Genomic DNA, 18,900 nt, shown 5'->3' on the forward strand with positions numbered 1-18,900 from the left:
CACAGAGGAAGGAAGAAACCTGCATGGAGGAAGGGCAGCAGAGTTACCGAGGGGAGAGCAGCTGAGAAATGGAAAACAAAAAAAACAGTTGACAATAAGACACAGCGAGAACTCCGCCAGGATTTGTAGCCTGCTTCAGAGTCACGTGATTGGCTCCACTGTTGCCCCCCCCAACATCCCATTCCACCCCTTCCCTTTTTTTTCCACCGGTCCTTTGAGATGGAAAAATGGGTCATTTGTGTGGAAGTTAATACTCTGAGCACGTACAGTGCTGCTTTATTTTAAGGAGGTGCCATGGAAATGTTTCTTCTTCACCCCCCCTGGGTAATTAATACGCCGTGTTGCTGCCGTGCACACAAGTGGCAGTGCGGAAGAGAGCGGCGGTCTTTATTATAGACGCGACTCATATTGCTCACCAGTCTGCCCTCTTCTTCCATGACAACGTACAGTAGTAGTAGGCTGCAGACTCTCACACCGCAGCCATGACATCAGGCCCAGACTGACGCGCATCGTGCGGGCTGGAGAACATGTTCCAAAACACATGCGGGCCTCTGTGGACGTCTCCACCTTAGCAGCCAGTGATCAGCAGGCTACGGACAGGCAAACACCTCCCCGGGAGGTTATAGTGGTCGGAGCTGGTGCAGCATAGCGTGCCGCTTCGCAGAGTTACGTGAAGATGCCATAGCAACCGCATACAACAGAGTTATTTCTGTCTGCCTTTAAAACTCCCAAACACAGCTGCTCTCACAGAACCAGACATCTCCACACGGCCCAGATACCAGATATGTGTACGGTATAGCTCTCGGTATTCAGAGCGAAGTAATCGAGCTTTTGACATTCAAGCCTTGCAAACTGGAATAACACAGCAAAAGGGTAATTACTGCTGTGGATCATTTTTGTTGACACGATTTCCCGTAATGAGTTGTGGAGCTCAAGCGATTATAAAATTCCCAATACAACGTTTGACATACGATCGGAATCCGTGCAAACAGATTACACTGTGGCAGTCAGACCGTTTGGTTTGCTCCCTTATGCCCGATCCTGGTATTTTAATGTTGCCGTCAATAACAGGTTATTTCCTGCGCCTGTATTGAAGGAACAGGCCGCATCTGTCATCGTGAGCACATTAGGAAAAAGGATTACAAACTGTTAACGAAAAAAAAGAAAAAAGAATCACCCCTCCCGAGCACATGGTCTCTGTGCTGCAGGCACCGCCATTGTTATTGCTGTCAACTGGAACTGTTTTGCTCTCAGCTCTCTCTCCATTCAGTTGTCCTTCAGTGGAAAAGCACGGCCGTCTGCACACAGACAGCCTGGAGCAACAGTTCCCCCTACTGCACAACAAGAGGGACTTTCTTTATTCAAATCTTTTTTTATTATTATTCCCCTGTCGGCTTTATCAGATATGAAGAGCTGACTCATAATCCATTCATGCAGACTCATAAGAGCACAGGTGCAATAATAATAAGAATTACATCAAATTAAGAGAACCCCATTGATTACATAGCAGGTCTACTCAGGATTAAGGCAGACTTTGTTGTAGACTTAAAAAAAACAACTAAAGATGTGCTGTGTCATCCTAAACTCAAAACACAACGTCATGGCTTCATGTTGAGACCGGTTTTGCTTGGTTTATTTTATGGTGGCACGCTTCCACGGCAGACGGCACTGGTCTGGTATCGTTCATTGACACCTCAGCTCGGTCGAGTCTGCAGGGGACAGTGTTTGTAGAAGCAGGCCAGTGGTGCATATGGGGGGGTCCGAACCTGCCCCCCCCCCAGCAGCAGACCACAGCGCCGGCTTGACCTCCAACAGATTAACAACGAGTCACTTCTTCTGCACACGCACTCGGTGCCAGACGACTCTGAAGGCCTCTCCTTTTCCACCAAAACGGCAAAATAAGCACGAGTGCTGAAGGAAAGGCTGCAGAGTGAGCACATGAGTTCATGGCAAATGGAACACCGTCTACTATTTACTCTTAACTCGACATTTCTGGGCCGCCGTTCAATTTTCATTTCTCATTCCTGATTTTTCGCCCTGCTCGTTTCCTGGCAACCTCCAGGCCCGCGCTGCTCTCTGGCCAGAGCCTTTAGGAAAACAGCAGCAGACAGGGATAAAATAATTACGGCTCTATTTGTCTTCCAGGAGACACTTTAAACCAGACCCACTCCCTTCCCCTACGACCTGCTCCACTTTCGCTCCCCTGCACGCACAATAAAGCCATTCACAATAAAGACGGCGGCTCAATGTACTCACACGCGCTCATGTGTTGAGCACAGAAATACTGTACTCCCAAAATGACAAGTCAACCGTGTTTCTGCAGCGTCTGCACATTATTAGCTGTCAAAGATCCATTAACGCGTCGGAGGTTAACACTTAACGTACCTAGACCTTAGTCCCATGAGGATGCATTCTATTACCTTCCTCCTTGTTCTTTAACAGCTTTTTTTCTGCGGTAATTTTATTGAATCTTGACGAATATTTATCCTCGACTTTTGCACATAATTTCCATTAATCTCCAGCTTTCCGGACACATAAAAACGGCCCCTACGCAACATTTCCAAACTGTAAAAGCTTTACATGTTCCTGTGGATTGCTACTGCCATCTACTGGTGAGTGAAAACCAAGAAACTTAGTGTGTTTTCATGTTTTATTGTAGGACTTTACACGTAAAAATATTTCCAGATATGATGAAATATAAAAATAATATTTTGCTGACATTGGAAAAACAATTTTGAAAACTTGAAAATAGTCCACAAACAAATGTTTTGCTTAGTGTAGGCACTCAGACACTTCATGTTTAAACTGTGCAGCAATATGTAACAAATCATTTACATACCTTTTTTTAATTAAATACATATCAGCAACAAACTCCCCCCAAATAAAGCACATTTCATTTGAGAAAAATGTATAAAATTAACAGATGGGAATACGATTAGAAAGATGGAATGTGTTTAACATCTCCCAGAAGCATTTATTTAACCTCGGAGAGCCACAATAGAGGGAATCATTGTCCCCCAATGTCCAAAAGGTAGCGCTCTGTCGTCATCAGGCTCACTACTGCAGTCACAACCAGACAGTGCAAAAATACCAGTGTCCGAAATAATCAAGACAACAGAGTAGCAGTTCTCCATCTCACAAGCGATTGCACACATTGATTCCATGTCATCATCTGTTAAAGACAGCTGAAGATTCTCTGAAAAACAGAAAATAAGATATTTCAGAGGTTATGCCGATATTGAAACCCAAATTATAGAATTAAGCTATTCGTTCTCGCATAATCAGTCATTTTTAACGTTAGTATTTCTGTCTTAGAGGTGAAATAGCCAAGAGCTACTGACACATGGCTCTCAGCTTTGGATAATTCTAAGGTTGATCTTGCACCCTTTCTTGTCCCAGAGACCACAAAAAGCAACCAGGGGGTTTATTAAGGATGCTCTGCAAAAATGGTGTGGGGGAAATTACACAGAAATGTAAATGGGGGATGCAGGAAATCCTCACCTTTCAGAGTTCCATCTCACACACACTCATTCATTCGACGTCATCTTCTGTTAATGGCTGAGAGCCGACGATTCGCTGAAAAACAGAAAACATCTTCCAGGTTATGCTAAAAAGTGCATGAAGGCACAAATTCTAGAATAGCTACACTTGATCTTTCTTAAATCACACATGATATTAAACAGCCAGCTGTTTTTAACATTAGTATTTCTGTCTTAGAGGTGAAATAGCCAAGAGCTACTGACACATGGCTCTCAGCTTTGGAAAGTTCTAAGGTTGATCTTGCACCCTTTCTTGTCCCAGAGACCACAAATAGCAACCAGGGGGTTTATTAAGGATGCTGTGTAAAATAAAAACTACACACACTTTGAATGGGGGTGCAGGAAACTCACCTGGCTGATGGTGGGCAGTTTGGTGAGCAGCATTTGGAAGACTGGAGGTGGCAGCGTCTGCTGGAGCACCTGAAGCAGCTGCTGAGGTTGACCGCAGACCGCAATGGCGTTGGTCAGGTGGTCCACACCTTTCTCAAAGTCACCTGGAATGAGGATCGGGAAAAGTTTAGAAACCAATCAAGGAATAGGAAGCGGGTCAGGAGAATATAAACAGGAGGTATGGGTTAGTTACAGATGGTTAAAGTGCAGCACAGGCTGTGTCCCTGAATGATTTACACGTGTATGTATTATTTGCTGCAGTGCTCTCTCAAGCACTCTTTGATGAGTCTTGTAAGTGTGCCCCATGCACATAAGCAAACATTTTATGCATGAGTAAACTGTGAGCAGACACGTGACTAACCTTGTGACAGGAGCTCCTCTCCCACCTGGATTTCCTCCAAAAAGAATTTCTGAACAGCTTCCGCGTCCTTCAAGTCAGGTAACTTCAAAGTCAAACAAACAAAAACGTGTCAGAAATGCACAATTAGGCCCCAGTGAGCCGCCAAAATCTGAAATAGATTTAGTCCTACCCTTGCCGCGCCAGAACTTTCACTAGAAACGTTTTGCTTTCTTCTGCCTGCGAAACAAAAGCGGCTTTAGACTGTGCTGGTACGTTCGGTTTGCTGCAACATTACAAATCGAGAAACACGTGGTCTCAAGTTACGCCGTTAGTCACCGCGTGTTTCTTGCGTCAGTTATCTATCCTGCGACGTGGCCGAGGAATATTAAGCAAATAACACGGGTTAACACTTTCTACGCTGTACGTAATTCCAAAAACAACATAGCACTCTATCAATGCGTTTGCGTCCTTGTGGCTTTTTTGCCGCATGGGAGCTTGTACTAAGTAGCCTATTGAGCTAATGCTAATGCTAACTTCGTCTGCTCCCTCCAGCTCAAATACTTACGTTCGCGTAGCTTTTCCTTGAAGCGAGGGTCACTCCGTCGCTTTCTGTCAAAATAAATACAGTATGCGAGGAAAAGGGCTCCACACGCCCCGACAACTACCGCAGTCGTCTGTCCGCTCATCATATCTGAGACTACTCATTAGCGAGGCACGCGGCACACTAACGGTTTAGCAGCTAGCGCGATGCTAAGGAAGTGCGGACCGGAAGTGTGTACATCGTGACGCATTAATGTATCGTAGTTCAGTTTTAGCTATAGGGCCCCTAAACAACTTATTCTTTAAGAAAAACATTATGTAAATACAAAAGTGTAAAATGCTCTGTTACAAGTAAAACTACCTTAATGCACTTTATGTAGCAAAAGCAAAAGTAGTTATAATGCTGAAAGCTTTCATGTGCAAGCAGCATTTTAATGTTTATTTTAACTACTTTTAAATCTAAAGTTCACTTTGTATGTACTGTCGGGTAGGTCATCTTCGATGCATCATATTTTGTAAGCTTGTCATGTGTTTTAAATGCAACTATAGCAAAATAACTACTTACAGTACATTAGTTAAATGCATGTAATGGGGTAAATACCTGGAGTAAATGGGGCTAAAAATAAAATTTTCACTCAGAAATTAAGTAAAAGTAAAATAAAACTGTAAAGTAGCACTACCTCAAAGTTGTACTTCACAAATAATGTACTTTCCACCACTGAAGCCCAGAGACACACTGAATACTTCACAAACTATGGCATTTATTTCAAACAGAGGCTTCTGCTTAGCTTACATTTTTACAATAAATTACACAATGATCATCTTCAGATGAGCCTAATAAATACTATTGAGCATTTTTCAACAAGCTCCATTACTTTCTCTTAATCTATGATTCAGACTATTTTCCATATACAGGTTCATACAGGCCATGTACAGGTTGGAAAGTAGTTCATCCGCGTCCAAAACCACCATTCTTTTCTTACAAGCACAAGCTATAGAAAAATAAAACAATACAAACTAAAGCAAAACATGACGTTAAAAAAAAAGAGAAGAAAGAAAATAAAAGTATTCAAACTTATGAAAAGAGGCAGAACAAAACAACATAAATGAACTCAAATAAATCTGTTCCTAGAAGAGAACAATCATGAGGACAAAGGGGAGAACAAACATGCTGTAACCCTCAGTATTTACACTTAAGCTGCAGTTAAAACCGTAAAACTGTCTGTACAGAAAGGTACATGTTATTAACAGTGCAAGATATTAAATAGCTTGACTCAAAACACTTCTCAATATACAAATGTATAACAAAAGCATACAATTACATACAGGTGCCAAACAAAATGTAACTTCAGGTTATCGTACAGTATGGGGGTCTATACAAAGGAAACACTGGAGATGTCTTCAGAAATGTATACACATACATCACTTTATGATATAAATGTACATTTATAATATCTTTAACTTTAATCTTGTCATAGTACAGGAAACAGAACCAAACCTTTTTGGTAGGGATGAGTGAGAGAGAAACTTTTTTTGATCATGAGTACAACTAGAAAGATGCCAAAAGAGAATGTGTTGCTTTATTTAACGAAGCAAAAATACACTTAATTCAATACCTTCATGTTTGTTTAAAACACTGCAAAATGTGGGATTCAGCTTCATTCATGTGTTGCGCAGTACTGAGTACATGCTGTAAATACCTCCTATGGCTGCCTTCACGTTAACTTGATCCAGAGAGTGAAGACAACGGGACAGAGGGGATTAAATGGCTGATGGAAACGTAATCAAATAAAGCAGATGGGTTTTTAAAAAGGCTAAAGAACTGGAGTAATGTGACCATTGGATTCACCACCTCCATCATTGCACATTTTATACTGCCAAACTTTAACAGTTGCACCCAACCTGGATGAGAATTCAGTAGTAGATTACAGGTGATCCAGTACACGAGTTCTGCTTTCACAATTATACTTTTTAAATATCACCTTACGCTGATTAAAACCATCGTTATCCGTCAGACGCAGCCCTTAACTGCCCGCTCACTCATAGGGCTTTCATCAGTCTTTTGTAAAGGGACACGATATTCCGGCTGACCCTCCTGATTTGAGAAGAGGATCAGGGGAAACAAAAGTGCGTCCCTTTCTCAAAGTGCCCCATGGAGAAGAACAAAAAGGCACTACAGTATCATTCCATATTCATCCACTGAGGCCGTCAGTGGACCTATGATGGTCTGAAACCCAATCCGCCAACACCTACATGACTCAATGCAAACATGTGCAGCACCACATGCCTGTATGCGAGAAGAGCATCGTCAACCACTTGAGGTTTAACCACATGAAGGCCTTTTTTTAACAAGGGTGGACAGAGAAAACGCGTCAAAGTTACATTTCGTACGCTCTTAATGCCAATGTGGCAGTGCTCCTCTGGATTCGCCGAAAAACAACATGGCAAGCACAGGCTGTACCGCGGTGAGCTACGAGCACAGAGGGCTCTTCACTGGAAATCATCCCTCACCAATAACAACTTTATCAAATGGAAACAATTATTGCTTGCAAAAAACAATTCTTATAAATGTTCAATTAAGCGGAGCGTAAAAGACAATTTTGTATTTTTTGTTTGGACAAATGTTTTCCCCCTACACAATCTTCATAAAAGTGCACTTAAGTGCCATTAGCTTGCCAAGGAAACAATTGTCAATAGAAAATAGTGCTTGTTTCTTGTTTTTTTTGTTTGTTTGTCTCTGGTCTGGTTTTTGGGCCCCAGTAGTTACAGTATGTAGGTTGACTTGTCCGTCCTGGTGGATGGGAATGGGGGCAGTGACCCCGGGGTGCTGGTTAAGTGCTTAGTGCGGTGGCTTTTCGCTGGCTCGTCCTGTCACCTGCACTCCACGGATACCCCAGAGTTCTGAGATGAGGAGGATGAGGATGACACCGGCGGATCAGCCAGGGTCAGCATGACTGCCGCAGTTAGTGAGCTGGAGGACGGGGACGAGGACGAGGAGGATGAAGAGGAAGCAGCCACCGTGCCTTCAGAACAAACAGAAAGAGGATTTGGTCATCGTCAGCTTAGAGGCACGTATGGTTTCAATAGTGTGACCAGATCTTTACACACAGACATAAGAATTTAAAAACAGCTGGGGGAAACACAAGCCTGGTAAGGTCACAAAGAGTTGACTCACTTTCCCGTTCCTTCTTCTTCATGCGTTTTCGCCGCCTGTCGATGGAGGCCACCTCAGACTTGAGGGAGAGGTAGTGGTTCCTGATGTCCTGCAGCTTCTCCTGAAGAAACGAAATTCTCTCCAGACTGCTCATCTTTTCCAGGTCAGCTAAGCGGAGCGAAAACAATTCATTTTAGGATTTCAGAGTTAATAGAGCAGAGACATAAACGCATATAAAACTCAGCTTTAATGAATAGGATGAAAAATAGTTGCTGAATTAAAGAATAAGTTCACCCAATTCCCCCCCAAAAAACGTGACGATGTTACCAATTAAATAGCCTCAGGTATAACAAATTACCATACAAAAACAGCTTAATTGTGCGACGCTTACACATCTGGAAGCTCCACTTGTACACGCGTGACGATCTTCCATGGTGGTCTCGGTGCTGGGTGTGGTCGGCGTCCCCCTGCTTGTGGTACTTATGGCTCGAATGGGGAGATCGTACGTGACACTTGGGCGAAGTGGCGGCCTTCACATCTGGCGCGTTGTTCTTAGAGGCGGTTGGTTTGGCAGTGCCCTCAACAACGGACTGGTCCTCACTGTCACTGCTGTTGGCTGGAGGAGAGAAGACAGCTGAGGTGAAGAAAAAAGAAAAGGAAAATGATCAGGCAAAAATCTCATTCTCTTTCCCATCTGAAACCTGTAATTTAATGTCAGGAAACGAGCAAATATGAAATAGAAAATTCCCCGGCTGATAAAAGTGCTGCTGGCTTTTGAAATAAGAAAGGCTAGCAGGGCGACAGCAATTCCATCGACAGCTCTCCTTACCTGTTTTCCTATTCTTTTTGGGAGGCACACCTAGGCTCTTGCGGTTTGGCTTGTGTTTCTTTGAGGGTCCACCTGTCTGTGGTTCTTTCTGCCGCTTCTGACTCACAGAGGCTACAAGGAAAGTGCAAGAAAACAGTGAGGATGTAGGCGGACTGGGAAATGAGTCGTCAGTGTGTATTTATTTAGTATTCCATCATAAAGAAAAACAATGAATTCTGTCAAGAAAAAAAAAAAAAGCTGAGTAAATTGGCTATTACTTGTACCTTTGGACTTCAGCTCGCTCTCCTGTTGGCTGCTGCTGCTCAGCTCTAGACTGCAGCTGCTGCTGCAAGAGAGGCTGACGTCAAACACCTTCGAGGGGGAACCCGCCCCCTCATCCTGAGGGAGGTCCTGCAGCTCCCCGCCCAGACTCTCCACCTCCACTGTGCTGCTGTCCGTCTCACTGCGCCCACCTGCCACTTCCTCCTGCGTGGGTCCCGGGAGAAGAGCGTCAGGAACCGGCTCTGGAGGCAAGGCGGGCGCTACGGACGGTGGTGGGGAGGAAGGCTGCGCCGGGCCAGAGTCCTCCACGACACTGCCCCCCCCTGAGGGCGACTCGGGTGTCGTCGGTGGCGTGTTGAGTACAGAGTTACTGCCGCTGCTCGGAAACTCCTGCAGCTTGTCGTTCTCCATCTGCTCCTCCGAGGCTTCGTCCTCGGGTCCAGCATCCTGTTCGACGCTCGGCTCCTCCAGACACGGGGGCGCAGGTGGAGGGGGAGAATTGGCGGCCTCTGTGTCCGAGTCGGAGAACAACTCTTTGAGAGTCTGCTTCGGCCACTGGGCCTGGATGCTGGACCACACATCCTTTTGGCCTTTAGAGCGGACAGCTGGCCTTTCCTCTGCGTTCCCAGACATTTTGGCCCTCTTTTCAGGGATCTCCCAGAACCCAGCTTGTCTGCCACCTTTGGTCTTCTCCTTCATCCCGTTGTACTTCTTGGAAGGCGAACTTTTGGGTTTTGGCCGGCTTCGCTCACTTTCCTCAGCTTGGGACTCGGCCAGCGCTGCGCCCTCATCGTCTGAGCTGCTGCTGGACGAGGCCCCCCTCTCCTCCCCGGGACCAGCAGCTCTCTCCTCCAGTTTCCTGGGAGAGGCTCCAGGCAACCAGTCAGCACTCCTGGTGCTCCGGGTCTTAGCTTTAGCTTGGCCTTTCGGGGTTCTCTCTGCTGCACCGTCAGATTTTCTCTTCCTGTTGCTCTGCTCTCCCTCCAACTCCGGTTGGCTTCGGCGCTTCCCGACATCTGCGCTCTCTGAACCGACCGATTCCTGGTTCTTTCCTGAGCCCGGAGGAGGTTTGGATGCTTCAGCAGGGGTCCCGCTCTCCGAGCACTCTGATGTTTGCGGGGTCTCTGGTGGGGCTTTTCTGGGGCTGCCTCTACAACCGGGGCGATCCTCCTCATTATGCTCTCCCTCCTCATCATCGTGCTCACTCTCGTCTGTGGACATCTCCGAGGCTGAGGTAAACGAGAAAGAACTTCCGTTAGTTTCGGCAGGATATCAACAGCATAATTAAAACCACTTCAGAGTGACACAGTCCTAAGCTGCTTTAAGTGTGCATGAGGTCTACAGGCTAATGAGTGTTGCTACCTTGCAGGCCATTGAGGATAGAAGTAATTTCTATAGACTTGACTGGAGACTGCTGAGTCCCTTTGTCCTCACCCTCGTCCATCTTGGAAAAGACATCCTGACTCAGGCCACATTTGGAGCGTGGGAGGCGGTGAGCGTGGGGCGAAGGGCCGAGGACTTCTCTCTCATTGAGCCTCTCCAACCGGTCCCGCTCCCTCTCAGCTTTGTTCTGTCAGGATTTAACACAGTCAGTGATTCTGCTCATGACATCAAACCGGGCTTAAGGTTGAAAAGTGATCGCTCTCCAGTCTCGTACCTTTATCTTTTTGCGGTGCTTTATTTTTGGTACATTCTTATTGGCCGGGCGCACAATCTTGTCTGCTTTGATCCATTCATCATATCTAAAAATCGAGTGCAAAGACAAAGAGACAATTTCATCATTCAGATCTTTGAGAGGAGCCGAAAGAATCCTCCTCTCACACCACCCACCACACAGACGCCTCTACTGTCTGAACCCAAACATGTTGCTGTGACACAATAAGCCTCGACAGCAAAAGGAAGAAACCCCATGGTGTTAAGTGGAAAAAGACAAACCTTTACGATGAAGAAAGAAACAATATTAACACCGACCACCACACAAATCATATTCAACAAAGTTCCAACAGTACCAAGGTTGCTACTTGGGTTGTATGAGGAAAATGAAAAGTTTCACGACATCGCACACAACAGACACAATGCAGAGAACATCCCACTGTCTTTTATAGAGTGCTAGAGGACCACACAACAACATTGAGACAATGAAATGCTAGTTGCACTAGTTAACCTCTGTGTCATGGTACCCTAACACTCTACTTAACACTGCATTAACCCTGACCCGCTGGGGAGGGGGGGGGAGAGGGTTGAGAGGTAGAGGTGAGTGTAGCAGCACTTTGGTTGGCCTTTCAGAGATCCAAAGGGGAGCTCACATTAAAAATCATATCATCTTGTGGCTCTAAAAAAAATAATTGTTTAACCAAAACCACTGGTTGGCTATGCTCAGAGTCAAATTGGTTCAAATTCAGCCTGTCTGTAGATTTAGTTGAGAGACAGGCAGCCGGGGGACAGACAGACAGGGGATTCAGTCAAAACTGAGTGAGGGAAGCTGAGGAGTGATCCACATCGATCCAACACTCAATTCTGTTTCTGCCACTAGAGGGCCCAGTGTTCTCCATGATCAGAGTACTGACCATGGGACTGGATCAAGTGAAGCAGAATTGTGAGGAAGGGATGTATCTGTTATTACTGAGGGGATACCCATGTAGCGGTGATCCCTTGCGCTGAATTGAAAGTTAAAAGATGTATTTTTTTTTTTTTTGCTTTTCTCTTTTTTAGGGTGAATATAGACGTTAGGTGATTTCTCCCCAGGTCCTGTCTTACCTGACGTTCCAGCCACAGTAGTGCACCAGGTAGAGCACCTCTCCCCCCTCCACGTCTGCCTCTTTCACAGTGGCCTCGTACGTCTTCAGATTGCGGCCTCGCCCATACCTCACCTGCACCTTCATCCCCGGGGGGTAACACTCAAACTCCTCCCCTTCCTCCCCCTCCTGACTGCTGTCATCCCTGCAAGAAAAACAGTTCAGCACTTCCTGGCCCTAGGCTGCCCCAATGAGCACCACAGAACCCCGCCCACAGCCGCCCGCCCAAACTCTGCTACCTGCTGCTAGGAAGCCTGTGTTCTACTTTATTTGCTCCACCCTCGCCTTCCCTGTCCCGTTACAACACTAGGAACTCTCCTATACAGAAACATAAACTTCCCATTTCTGTCCTTCCTTAACTCTAGTCCAGTGTAACCTACAGCAAACTGCAGTATAAACAACTGTTCATTTACAGTATGCCAGTCAAAGAACAGTACATGGGAGTGTACAGTGAATAAAACATCATTCTTTCATGGCTAAAATCAAATCATCTTGCATGGGAAATAACACTACTGTAAGGCTATCTAACCCTATGTCCACACACAGCAACATACTTGGGATTCTCACTCACACTCACACACACGCTGTAAGAAACAAAGCAGCCACAAGGAGGAGCTAGTGGGAGACAGTCAGGAGATGTCGAAGCTGGAGGGTATACGGGCGGTGCAGGAATGCCAGTAAGTGGTTTAGGCGCAAGGGCCACAGGGGCAGGTTAGCACAGCAAAGCACAACTTGGCAGGCAGCGCAGCAACTTGAAGCAAGACTACAGCGCTGAGAGGAAGCACGGCTACCAGATCCAATTTGGTACTCCACACAGTACTCCACACAATCCCTCTCATACCGAACTGCTCGGAGCACGTGCCTTCTGCCGGCAGCTAATTTACACAAACACACCACAATGAAGAGAGATGAACTTCTTTGTGCAGCAGTCCAAGTGTGACAGCCGAGGACGCCGCCGCCGACTGGGGGACACGCTTAGACTTCAAAATGCCAAAAGATTTATAAAAAAACACGCCGCACATAAATCAATTCCACAGACCTTTTCCACCTCCTTAGTGATAAATATGGTCACGGAAAAAAACAAACAAGCACAGGTACGGTGTCAAACACTGAGATAGAACACATTAAGAGCTGCAACAATTGGTGGAATAGTCAGTTAGTCGAGCCAAAGAAAATAATTACCAAGTATTTTGAAAATTGATTTATCGTTTATGTCATTTGTTGCTTCCAGGTCCTCAAATGTGAAAATTTGCTGTTTCTTTTCTTGGTCTTAAATGATAGTTAATTGAATATTTTGGGGGTTTGCACTGTTGGTTGAACAAAACAAGACATTTTGTGACGTCACATAGGACTCTAGGAGCTTGTGGTGGGCATTTGTCACTGTTTATGATATTTTATAGACCAAACAATTAATCAAAAAAACTGCCAGCAGAGTAATAAATAATCAAAATAATCATTAGTTGCAGCCCAAAACAAATTATATTATCCAAAAGCATCACTTTGCTCCAGGACTTGCAATGTCCTCAAACTTGCAGAGTTCAACTTCAGTCAATGTGCAAGATATTATGCACTCTAACATCAGCAAAGAAAGCCTGGAGCACACATTTCAATAGAGCAGTTGATTAGGCTTCATCAAGGAAACAAAGGTAAATAGCACTTAGGCAGTTACTTAACAATCACTGTTGAGTTTCCTTCTATTTAATCACTTGTTTTTTTCCCCCCAAAATGTCCCATTTAGGCTCATTGTAAAACAGCCACACTACTACTACACACGGTCAGTGCTGCTGGAATGAAAATGTGCTCCACACACACACACACACACACACACACACACACACACACACACACACACACACACACACACACACACACACACACACACACACACACACACACACACACACACACACACACACACACACACACACACACACACACACACACACAGCAGGTCCAGATTACAGGCTGAAAACAGTGAACAGGTCTGATATCATCGGGAAAGATGAGATCAGCCTGCAGGTTGTCTGCTGTGTGAATCTGTAAACCCTCACACTGCCACGTAATCTGCAAGGACCACTGATCCAGACAGAGCTAAAGGATCTGGGAACATCTCGAATTGTCAGAAAATCCACATGTGATGGCAATCAGCACGATCGTGCTGTCGCGAGCCCACGGCTGATTAGAACTACAGAGAGAGGGATAAGAAGTTGCGCAATCCCTTCAAACCAGACACACAAAAACCTGTTGTTTCTAGCCTGTCCGCAGTAGCCCAAACAACCTTAACACACGAGTCAAGGGTGGGTGGTGGAAGGTGAACAAACAGGAGAGTGTGATCTGGAATGCTCTGGACAGCAAACAATAGCTAACTGAGACCAAACCGTACAACTTCCCAGAACTATTTGTCATTTTTCAACGCTGAAGTCACTTTTTCCTCTCAAAAGATTACTGCCTCTGAAAGCACTCTATTGCATCTAGTGTGCTAATGCATCAGTGACAACACTCACACACATGGAACATTTAATAAAGCTGAACATCGAAAAGCCAAAAAATAAATGAGAGAAAAGACAGAGAGAGAGAGAGAGAGAGAGAGAGAGAGAGAGAGAGAGCGCGAGAGAGAGAGAGAGAGAGAGAGAGAGAGAGAGAGAGAGAGAGAGAGAGATATCAGGAAAGGGTAGAAATCGAGAAGAGCGCAGCCATGTTGTGTGCACAGAGGCTGGCTGCTGTCAAACAATCCCAGCGAGAGAGAGACAGAGAGAGAGAGAATGGGAGAGAAAGAGGGTGAGAGAGAGAAACAGAGCACAGCATGACATGCCAGGTGAAAAATAGCAGTCTGGCTTTGGTGCTCTAAGATGTCTCTGCCAGCTGATGCCGACTAAGCCACGAGAAATAATAATAGCACAGAGGGCAGTGGGTGAGAGCTTTGAGAGAGATGAGAGAGAGATAGAGAGAGAGAGAGAGAGAGAGAGAGAGAGAGAGAGAGAGAGAGAGAGAGAGGAAGAGAGATACAGAGATAGATAGATAGAGAGAGAGAGAGAGAGAGAGAGAGAGAGAGAGAGAGAGAGAGAGAGAGAGAGAGAGAGAGAGAGAGAGAGAGAGAGATACAGAGAGAGAGAGAGAGAGAGAGAGAGAGAGAGAGAGAGAGAGAGAGAGAGAGAGAGAGAGATCCTCTCTCTGGTTAGCAGGTAGAGGTGGATTGTGGGTATACTGGGTATTAGTGTCATTAAGGTCAGAAAGGTCTCTGCTTCTCATCTGCTAATGGTCTTTTAGATTTCTACTGCCACCAAGGAAAGTGAATGCCTCAGGTCCTTTAGTCTGGTGAAACTTTTAGGTGTTTAAGGTCCGATTGAATATCAACACAGTTTCCTGCACGGAGCTTGTGTTTGTGCCATGAGGATATTTTTACCACCCTGGTGGAGGGACCATCCTTTCAGACCACCTACCCAGAGTTGTCTTTGCTCTCCTGCTCCTCGTCGCGCTCCTCCTTCACGCTCTCGGCTCCGAGGCGAGCCGTCGACGAGCCCTCGTCTGCGTCCCCATTGAGGGGGCCGTCGTCCTCATCGTTGTCCTTCTCGCTGTCATTTCCCTCTGTTTGTGATGGTTCAGGCTCCGTTTTGCTTCGGGCCAAGTCAGGCTTCTCGTCCTTCGAGAGAGGGATTATTGAATTATAATCAACAAGGGAGGCCTGGGGATAATTAATCTAACATGCAGTTTGGATAAATATAGAAGGACAAAGAGATATTTAGGAGAATGCACCTTGCAGACTATAGACTGTGTGCCACAAGGGTCTCCATCCACCTGGGCTTTCTGCTCCTCCGAGCCGGAGGAGGTGACAGGTGCTCCTCCTGCCTCCCCCTCAGACTTCACCTCCCCCTTGGGAGCCTGCTTCAAAGGGAGGTCCATCCTGAAGGTGATGGCGGTGGAGGTGCAGTATTCCTCAAATCCATTGAGGTACCTGGGTGATAAAACATTACTCGTCAACACATCCTGAAAAGTCTTGTTTCTCTGCTCCTCTCAGAGATGTATATATTATCTTGCAAAATATAAAAGTTTAATTTACTCTTGGGGGGGGGGGGGGCTGTGAAAGTAGTACAGAAGACATCCAGATGAACATTAAAAGAGTAGAACACAGTACAAACTGCTTGTCAGTCTTGGTAAAAAACAACTACTAAAGAAACAAAAGCGGCATCTGCCCAACAGAGGAAAAAGCTCTGAGCCGCTGAGGAGGCAGTGCCTGTACGTACTTGCGGTAAGCACACTTGACATTGTAGCCAGCGGCTGAGTTGAGCACAGGGATTCCCAGGTCCTGATAGACTTGCTTCCAAACGGAGCCGCTCTCAATCTGCTCAAACACGGACAACAAGAGAAGACAGATCTAGAGTCAGTGAACATCGCGCGAGGGAAGTATGACCTAAGTCACGCTACACTGCGGGCTGTCGAGGTGGCACTCACCTTCTCAAAGCCTCCCAGTTTGTGCACCAGCCTGTAGAGCTTGAACAGGTTCAGGTTCCTGTAGCCCAAAACAGGCCGTTTGTTGATGGGAGTTCCTGAGGACGAGAAACACGTCACGGTTGAGATGATAGACACGAAGATACAGTTTAAGTAAAAGATCTCCTGAAAACGGCTGGTTAACCTCAGTCTGCATCACAATGCATTTATAAAGCTACCTGGAATTGGTTTTCAGCAGCGGTCAGATCCTTAACTTAAAAAGAACAGTAGCAATACTGCAAAATAGAAAATACACCCTTTATAAGTAAAGGTGCTGCTTTAAAAATGTCACTTGAGTAAAAGCATTATGAGCATATTGTATCATAAGTAATAAGATAATAAGTATCCTCTGAGTGTTATGCTCATTTCAACATTTTACATACTTTTGAGTTGTTTAATGAAAACTCTATTTTCTTTCTTTAATAACAGTACATCATATGTTTTTGTGTAAAATATTGATCTGATAGCAACTAAATGTCAATGTAGTTGAGCAACTATTGCCCTCTGGATTGTAGTGGACTGGAGTAGAAAATGGAGGAGCATGGAAACATCCAAGTAAAGTACCTCAAACTTGTACTCAGGTACAGTACTTGTACTCAGAAACATCCCGCCACTGGTTTTCAGAACTTTTTAAGGACCAAAGTAGGTTAAAAAGCAGCCACACACATAGAGATCTTGACTCGAGGTGGCGCTGACGATGGCTGCTAGATTATCATTTTGCTTTCATTTGCATGATTTTCTTTTTCTATGTACATATTTAATGAGCATTGTTGAAGGGGGCCTACAGAGATATGATAATAAAGAACTTAAATCTTGAAAGAGATATTTATTGTTGTAAAAAGATAAAAGTTAAGAAACTACACATGAACAATATTATACTGTAAAATACTATGTATATACTTAAACATAGAAAATTCAATGTTAAGGGGGGCAGCCTTAAAGGCTGTAGAGCTAATATGATAAAGGTACAGGGGCATAAAGAGAGAGAGAGAGAGAGAGAGAGAGAGAGAGAGAGAGAGAGAGAGAGAGAGAGAGAGAGAGAGAGAGAATCTAGGTTTGGGATTGTAAGAGGGAGATAAAATAAAATTGGGTTTCTTATTATTTTGTTCAGCTAAATTTGAGCTCTCCCTTGACCTTAAAGTGGGAAGACTGTGTCACAACCGGTACTTGAGTCCAAAGCTGCACCTTGAACCTTAAAAATAAAATGCTTGTTTTGAGGAAACCCTGAAAACATCGATTGTATCTGGCTTCACCTCTGTCTTCCATGAACTTGTAGAGCTGCTGCAGAAAGTTCTCCCGCTCCTCTGGGAACGGCTCCACTTCCTCCTGCAGACAGGAAACGAGACAGTTTGAGGATCTTCTTTTACTTGGGAGGTTGTGAGGATAAGAGAATGTGCAGGGCTGCCTCTTTACCTCCTCCTCTTCGCCACTGGCATCTTCTTCCTGCCCTTCCTCTTCCTCCTCATCCTCGTCCTCGCTGCTTGAACTTTCTTCTTTCACTTCCGTCTTCCAGGTGCTCGGCACGACAAACTGCTGCAGAAACTCCAAGGCTGCATCCAGTGCTGTCAAACACACAAAGTCAGATCACATTAACACGTTTTACACAATTAAAACCACATCTAATGAGCGCTGCCTGTCATTCTCTGCTGCTTGCAAAACTCTAAGCTAAATCATTCGTCAAAAAAACATTTTCATGCTAAATAAAGTGAGAAAAGAAATGAACAAATGTTTCAATCAGATTGCTCTTTAAATCTTGTAGATTAACTAAAAACAACGTGATTCTTAAACTGGTAAGAATATCATGAGTCAATAGAAACAAGGCAAATAATCTAAATTCAAACTGATCCTTCTTTAACCTCATAACATCTGTCACTTGGTGTTTGGAGCGTATGAGGATGCTGGGTGTGCATTTATACTGTACATGCATCCTGCATTCAAACAAAGGGATTCGTTGGTCTTTATTAAATCACCTTTCTTTAATGAATATAACTCCTTGGTGCGTGACTCCCTTAGTGTGTGGCAAATGGAGAGAAAACAGTTTTTTGACGGCAGCGAAAATGCCAACAAATACAGATTGAAATAATATTTTGTGATTGTGACTTTCGGATATGGTTACATCTAACTTTTTTCAATAAATTTAGACTTTTCAACGCTCTGGGGTTATTGGAAATGTTCGGATGACACGAGTCAGTCATTTATACAAAAAGTATAAATACTAACAATATTATCGTAGCCTGATCTTTATCTGCAACTGTGCAGCGACACCGGGTTTAAACCGAATGAACAGACATGTTGATTTAGACTTTGAATGTCAACGTTATGAATGAAGCTAATATTCGGTGCAGCCCTGGTATTGAGGCAATCAAACAGTGTATTCTACTAAATGAAACCAGAGCATCTTCAGACAAAATACTAACTGACAATAGATTTTGGTTTGCAAAAACTACTTTGCTAAAAAAAAAATTTATGTAACTGTTATTACCATCTTAAAACAATAGACCCGTACACAAAAATAGGACATAATAAAAATAGAATTGGACATAAACATGACAAAAAGCAGCCATGGA

At 44.6% G+C, this 18,900-nt stretch overlaps 2 protein-coding genes and 2 non-coding genes across 9 annotated transcripts in view; all 4 read right to left on the reverse strand.

The window, feature by feature from the left end:
• Positions 1–2,636: 2,636 nt before the first annotated feature.
• tomm20a (translocase of outer mitochondrial membrane 20) lies at positions 2,637–5,022 on the reverse strand. Its single transcript, XM_068725120.1, has 6 exons — positions 4,835–5,022; positions 4,460–4,506; positions 4,291–4,372; positions 3,891–4,033; positions 3,502–3,576; positions 2,637–3,196 (listed from the first exon to the last, which is right to left on the reverse strand). The coding sequence occupies exons 1-5, from the start codon at positions 4,956–4,958 to the stop codon at positions 3,532–3,534; spliced, it is 441 nt and encodes a 146-aa protein (XP_068581221.1). The 5' UTR covers positions 4,959–5,022; the 3' UTR covers positions 2,637–3,196; positions 3,502–3,531.
• On the reverse strand, positions 3,305–3,439 carry LOC137886033 (small nucleolar RNA SNORA14). The gene has a single exon (XR_011104938.1). It is a non-coding gene; the product is annotated as a small nucleolar RNA SNORA14 (small nucleolar RNA).
• LOC137886044 (small nucleolar RNA SNORA14) lies at positions 3,707–3,841 on the reverse strand. Its single transcript, XR_011104939.1, has one exon. It is a non-coding gene; the product is annotated as a small nucleolar RNA SNORA14 (small nucleolar RNA).
• A 527-nt stretch (positions 5,023–5,549) lies between the features above and the next one.
• Positions 5,550–18,900, reverse strand: part of arid4b (AT-rich interaction domain 4B) — a 37,927-nt gene continuing 24,576 nt past the window's right edge. For 3 of the 6 annotated variants that reach the window (XM_068725127.1, XM_068725134.1, XM_068725140.1), the window contains exons 11-24: positions 17,747–17,895; positions 17,587–17,659; positions 16,298–16,392; positions 16,090–16,187; positions 15,602–15,800; positions 15,289–15,488; positions 11,811–11,993; positions 10,711–10,795; positions 10,416–10,623; positions 9,056–10,282; positions 8,793–8,903; positions 8,355–8,597; positions 7,985–8,131; positions 5,550–7,832 (exon numbers count right to left, since the gene is read on the reverse strand). In XM_068725127.1, the coding sequence (XP_068581228.1) occupies positions 7,681–7,832; positions 7,985–8,131; positions 8,355–8,597; positions 8,793–8,903; positions 9,056–10,282; positions 10,416–10,623; positions 10,711–10,795; positions 11,811–11,993; positions 15,289–15,488; positions 15,602–15,800; positions 16,090–16,187; positions 16,298–16,392; positions 17,587–17,659; positions 17,747–17,895 (3,170 nt within the window). In that variant the 3' untranslated portion in view covers positions 5,550–7,680. The remainder of the gene's footprint in view (positions 7,833–7,984; positions 8,132–8,354; positions 8,598–8,792; positions 8,904–9,055; positions 10,283–10,415; positions 10,624–10,710; positions 10,796–11,810; positions 11,994–15,288; positions 15,489–15,601; positions 15,801–16,089; positions 16,188–16,297; positions 16,393–17,586; positions 17,660–17,746; positions 17,896–18,900) is intronic. The other 3 variants (XM_068725158.1, XM_068725149.1, XM_068725164.1) reach the window with 3 other exon arrangements.

This window comes from Cebidichthys violaceus, unplaced genomic scaffold, assembly GCF_023349555.1.
Source record: "Cebidichthys violaceus isolate CVI_PGR_0920_01 unplaced genomic scaffold, fCebVio1.0.p SCAF_10, whole genome shotgun sequence".
Lineage (NCBI taxonomy): Eukaryota > Metazoa > Chordata > Actinopteri > Perciformes > Stichaeidae > Cebidichthys > Cebidichthys violaceus.

What these genes read in the sequence shown, in the direction of transcription:
- tomm20a (XM_068725120.1), bottom strand. Translation starts at nt 4,958, where the DNA reads ATGATGAGCGGACAGACGACTGCGGTAGTTGTCGGGGCGTGTGGAGCC. An exon ending in CAAGGAAAAGCTACGCGAAC is followed by an intron (nt 4,507 to 4,834) that starts GTAAGTATTTGA and finishes TTTGTTTCGCAG; the next exon opens with GCAGAAGAAAGCAAAACGTT. An exon ending in AGAGGAGCTCCTGTCACAAG is followed by an intron (nt 4,034 to 4,290) that starts GTTAGTCACGTG and finishes TCCTCATTCCAG; the next exon opens with GTGACTTTGAGAAAGGTGTG.